Here is a 5,283-nt window from a genome sequence, read left to right on the forward strand (position 1 = left end):
GGCTGCTCAGGCAATAACAAAAGTATGCGGATGTGCCAGCAAAGCCGTGGAGGCCATTTACCCGATATGCTATTCCATACATAACCCTATACTGTATACTTTATGAGTCAATAAAAAATTTTCAATTTTTAATTATAAACCTGTGTTTTCTATCAAAATTACTTCTTGCGTGAATTTTGGGACACCCTTTATAATTCATTGGAGCTTAATTGTACAAAGGAAAAAAAACCTACTGTGACAGAGAGGAGGAGACACCATTCAGTCACTCTTTTCTTTTTTGTTGTTTGTTGTTGATCCTCACCAGAAGATATTTTTTTCCATTTATTTTTAGAGAGAATGGGAGAGGGGAGAAGGTGAGAGGGGGTGAGAGAGAGAGAGAGAGAGAGAGAGTAAAGAGAGAACTATCGATGTGAGAAAGACACGTCGATTGGTAGCCTCCTGCAAGCACCCCAACCGGGGCCAGGGATCAAACCTGCAACCCAGGTACGTGCCCTTTTCCCTCCAGTCTGCAGAGCAACACTCTAACCGCTGAGCAACACCAGCCAGGGCTCAGTCGCTCTTTTCTCTACTTAACACACACTGGCAGGATGCCTCTAGGCTTTCTGTCCTAGCTGCAGGGGCAGATACCAGGCATACTGGTCCTTGTCCACTGGGAGCTCAGCTGAGGAGACAGCTCCTTGCAAGACAACTTTCATCTGACTCTTGGGGCATGTCGCTGCCCCGTTTCAGAAGGTAATTGTTGAATCCAGCATATTCTGATCTCTGCTGGCAGCCCCAGAGTAATAAGGCTGTGTTGTGTCTATTTGTGCTAAAAGGTGCGTGATGGTGTTAAACCTGTCTTGCGTTCCAGACTATCTGGCAGCTGTGGACACATGGTTGGGAGTCATTCTGCCCAAGATGAAGCCTCTCCTCTATCAGAATGGAGGGCCGATTATAACGGTGCAGGTAACCATGGGGATGAGCATGGGCTGGCGGGACGCGAAGGGTTCCATCCAGTCACAGTATTTATAGGAGGGATGCAGGCCTGAGCTTCCTAAGTCTGTTTCTCTGAGTGGCAATGCCATAGATGGTGCTTTGATTTAAATTGCGTTTGGGGGAGGTATTACCTTTTTTGAATGCCTGCTATGTACCAGACTCTGTCCTGGATGTCCTGCCAATGCTATTCAATTATTCTAGCCACTGTCTCTTTTATTTTTTTTTATGTTTTAATTGATTTCAGAAAGGAAGGGAGAGGGAGAAAGAGACAGAAACATCAATGATGAGAGAGAATCATTGACTGGCTGCCTCCTGCATGCCCCCTACTGGTGATCAAGCCCACAACCTGAGCATGTGCCCTTGACCGAAATTGAATCCGGGACCCTTCAGTCTGCAGGCTGACACTCTATCTGCTGAGCCAAACCGGCTAGGTCCACTGTCTCTTTTAAATGAAGACTTTCAAAGAGATTAAGTGACCTGGCCAACGCCACCCAGCTAGCGCCTCCATTTGTGAAGCATTTGAGGAAGTTTAGCGACCTTCATCCCTGCCCAGGTGTATCTCTAGTCTCTCCAACCCCCATAACTCTGCCTGGTCGCCAGGAGGTCACATCGGCGTGTATTCACACCACACACCTACCCAGTGTTTCTGGAATCTAATAGAAGCGGCTGGGCTAGATAAGAAAGAAGCTGGTGACAGTGCCCTCGGCGGTCCCGGATCTGTCTCTTGCTTCAACAGTGTTTGGACGCCCCAGACCCAGGGACACCCCTTCTTCCAGCCTCCGGCCACTCTCCAGCATCTTATCCAGTCACCACCTTCAAAACCACCTCCGAGACCAGCCAACACCCCGGTTGTTTTTCTACCTTAACTCCTTATTGCCAAACAACCATGAGCTCCCAGATTCGTCAGAATTATTCTACCGAGGTGGAGGCTGCGGCCAATGCCTTGCCAACTTGCATCTGTGGGCGTCCGCACCTACCTCTCTCTGGGCTTCTATTTCCACCGCTAGGATGTGGCCCTCCAGGGTTGGAGAAGAAGCGCGAGGGCTCCCAGCCCCTCCTAAAGATGCAAAACCAGCGCGGGGGCCACATTCTCTTCCAGGACGTGCTGAAGCCTCCCAAGAGGAGTGGTCAAAACTCAGGACGCCATGGAAGCTGCCCTGGCCTGGAGAGGAACTGAACCAGGCCCTTGTGGAGCTGCAGGCCCTGAGTTCTACCCGCGCAGACCCCCATCTCCGTGACTTCCTGCAGAATCACTTCCGGGGTGAGGAGGTAAAACTCATCAAGGAGATGGGAGACACCTGACTCACCTCCGCAGGCTGGCCGGCCCCCAGGCTGGGCTGGACGAACATCTCTTCAAGAGACTTACCCTCAAGCACGACTAGGAGCCTTTGGAGCCCAGAGGCCTTTGAGGGGCCCCTCTGCATTCCCCTGGTGTCTGGCTTTTGCCTCTCCCTGAAATACTAGCCTTTTTTCTTTTCTTTAAAAAAAATATATTATTGATATCAGAGAGGGAGGGAGGGAGAGAGAGAGAGAGAAACAGAGAGAGAGAAACATCAGTGATGAGAGAGAATCATTGATTGGCTGCCTCCTACACACCCCACACTGAGGATCAAGCCTGCAACACGGGCATCTGCCCTAACCTCGAATTGAACCATGACCTCCTGGTTCATAGGTCGATGCTCAACCACTGAGCCATGCCCTACTAGCCAGTCTTTGAACTACCCTGAAGCTCTCTCCCATGCGTTGGACCAAATGGAAACAAAGCTTTTTGCAGCAAAAAAGGAAGAAGGGAAGGAAGGAAGGAAGGAAGGAAGGAAGGGAGGGAGGGAGAGAGGAGAGAGAGAGATGGAAGGAAGGAAGGAAGAGAGGAGAGAGAGAGAGGGAAGGAAGGAAGGAAGGAAGGAAGGGAGGGAGGGAGAGAGGGGAAGGAGAGAAGGAAGGAAGGAAGGAAGAGAGGAGAGAGAGAGAAGGAAGGGAAGGAAGGGAAGGAAGGGAAGGAAGGGAGGAAGGAAGAAAGAAAGAAAGAAAGAAAGGAAGGAAGGAGAATGGAAGGAAGGAAGGAAGAAAGAAAGAGGCTAGCCTCAGTAGCCAGGGTTTCACTGTGGAAGTTTCTATGAAAGCTGATTTCTATCTCTGCCTTAATTCAGGCCAAGGGCCGTGGGAATGATTCACTCAGTTCACAAAGCTGGCGCTTTCTCTGGGTGCCCCGAGAGTCTGAAGAGGCCACCAAGGAGCTGTGTCTGCAGGCGGGACAAAATGATTCCTACCAGAGGATTCAGATCCCTGCCTGCAGGTGGTTAGGGCCCTCAACACCATTGTCTGACAGCTGCAGGAAGCCCAGCCTGGTCCTCGACTCATCCTTATGATTCAGCCATAGGTGCAGATACTCTCTAAACCTCACCATCACCATCTGAACTGGATTCATATGTGGATGTTTATCTCAATTCGTACCAAGACCACACCTAAAATAAGGAAAGCCACAAACACCTATTAATATCCCAGGTGACAATAATTAGGGCAGGACCTTCCACCCACAACTTTGCTTCATCCAGTGTACGGAGTAGTCATCATGAGGTAATAGCCCTGTTCCTACTTGTTGCCGTGGAAGATCAACCACTTTAAAGAAAGGTCCTCGGTGCCTTGTTGCCTCACTAAGGAGCTTACAGGATGACACAGTTACTCTAGAACTAGGACCTGCAGATGGCGGTCCGTGAGCCAACTGGCCTGCTGCTTGTTTTTGTAAATAAAAGTCTATTGGGCCCTAGCCAGTTTGGCACAGTGGATAGAGCGTCGGCCTGCAGACTGAAGGGTCCCGCGTTCAATTCCAGCCAAGGGCACATGCCTGGGTTTCGGGCTCCATCCCCAGTGGGGGTGTGTGGGAGGTAGCCAATCAATGATTCTCTCTCATCATTGATGTTTCTATCTCTCTCTCCCTCTTCCTTCCTCTTTGAAATCAATAAAGAAATGTATTTTTTAAAAAGTCCATTGGAACACAGCCACGCCTATTCGTTCATAGAGTGTCTATGGCTGCTTATGCACTACAATAGCAGAGTTGAGTATTATCTACAACTAGAGGCCTGGTGCACAATATTCGTGTACTCTGGGGGAAGGGGGTGTGTTCCTCAGCCCGGCCTGCATCCTCTCACAGTCCAGGAGCCCTTAGGGGAACCAGCCTAAGCCGTCAATTGGACATCCTTAGCACTGCTGTGGAGGCGGGAGAGGCTCCTCCCACCACTGCTGTGCTTGCCAGCCATGAGCCCGGCTCAGGGCTTCTGGCTGAGTGGCACTCCCCCTGTGGGAGTGCACTGACCCCCAGGGGGCAGCTCCTGCATTGAGCATCTGCCCCCTGGGGGTCAGTGTGCATCATAGTGACCAGTCATTCTGCCGTTCGATCGATTTGCATATTAGCCTTTTATTATATAAGATTATCTACAATAGTATAGAACATCACTACAATCCAAAAACTAGCATTGGGATTTCTGTTTTCTTTTTCTTATTCCTGGGCAGGGTACGTTTTTATGCTGAGTTGCTTTTTGGAAAATGAGTTTTTGAGCCTGATCAGTGTGGCTTAGTGGTTGAGCATTGACCTATGAACCAGGAGGTCACATGCCTGGGGTGCAGGCTCGATCCCGATTCCCAGTAGGGGGCGTGCAGGAGGCAGCTGATCATCGATCCCGACCAGTAGGGGGCGTGCAGGAGGCAGCTGATCAATGATTCTCATCATTGATGTTTCTATCTCTCCCTTCCTCTCTGAAATCATCAAAAAAATATTTAAAAAAAAATGATTTTTGAGGACTGAGTATAGGGGATATTTTTGGCATTAGAATGACTTCATTGGGATCTCTGGTTTCTTTTCACCCTCCTCTCTTTTAATCTGCAGGTTGAAAATGAATATGGCAGCTACTTTTCCTGTGACTATGACTACCTGCGTTTCCTGCAGAAGCGTTTCCACTACCACCTGGGTAATGACGTGGTTCTGTTCACCACCGATGGCGAAAGGGAGAAACTTATGCAGTGTGGGGCGCTGCAGGGGCTGTACGCCACCGTGGACTTCGGACCAGGTTGGTGTTTGTAGCAACAGAAAACCCAGCTGAGGCCATGCACGCAGGCTTGGGCTTTTGACCCAGCTAATCGCTCTGGGCAGCTGTTGTGCAAGCAGCAGGGGCCTATTGGACGAGATTCCTCACATTTCCCTTTATCCAGTTGTTAAGATTATTGTATTTCTTTTGTAAAATATGTTTTTATTGATTTTAGAGAGAGGAAGGGAGAGAGAGATAGAAACATCAATGATGAGAGAGAATCATTGAT

General features: G+C 49.4%; 1 protein-coding gene across 1 annotated transcript in view; it reads left to right on the forward strand.

The window, feature by feature from the left end:
- The window catches only part of GLB1 (galactosidase, beta 1), a 75,194-nt gene that overhangs the window by 24,715 nt on the left and 45,196 nt on the right, over nt 1-5,283 (forward strand). Inside the window, exons 7-8 of the mRNA XM_014548381.1 lie at nt 851-945; nt 4,856-5,036. Of these exons, the coding sequence (XP_014403867.1) occupies nt 851-945; nt 4,856-5,036 (276 nt within the window). The remainder of the gene's footprint in view (nt 1-850; nt 946-4,855; nt 5,037-5,283) is intronic.

The sequence above is a fragment of the Myotis brandtii genome, unplaced genomic scaffold, assembly GCF_000412655.1.
Source record: "Myotis brandtii unplaced genomic scaffold, ASM41265v1 scaffold506, whole genome shotgun sequence".
In the NCBI taxonomy this organism is placed as follows: domain Eukaryota; kingdom Metazoa; phylum Chordata; class Mammalia; order Chiroptera; family Vespertilionidae; genus Myotis; species Myotis brandtii.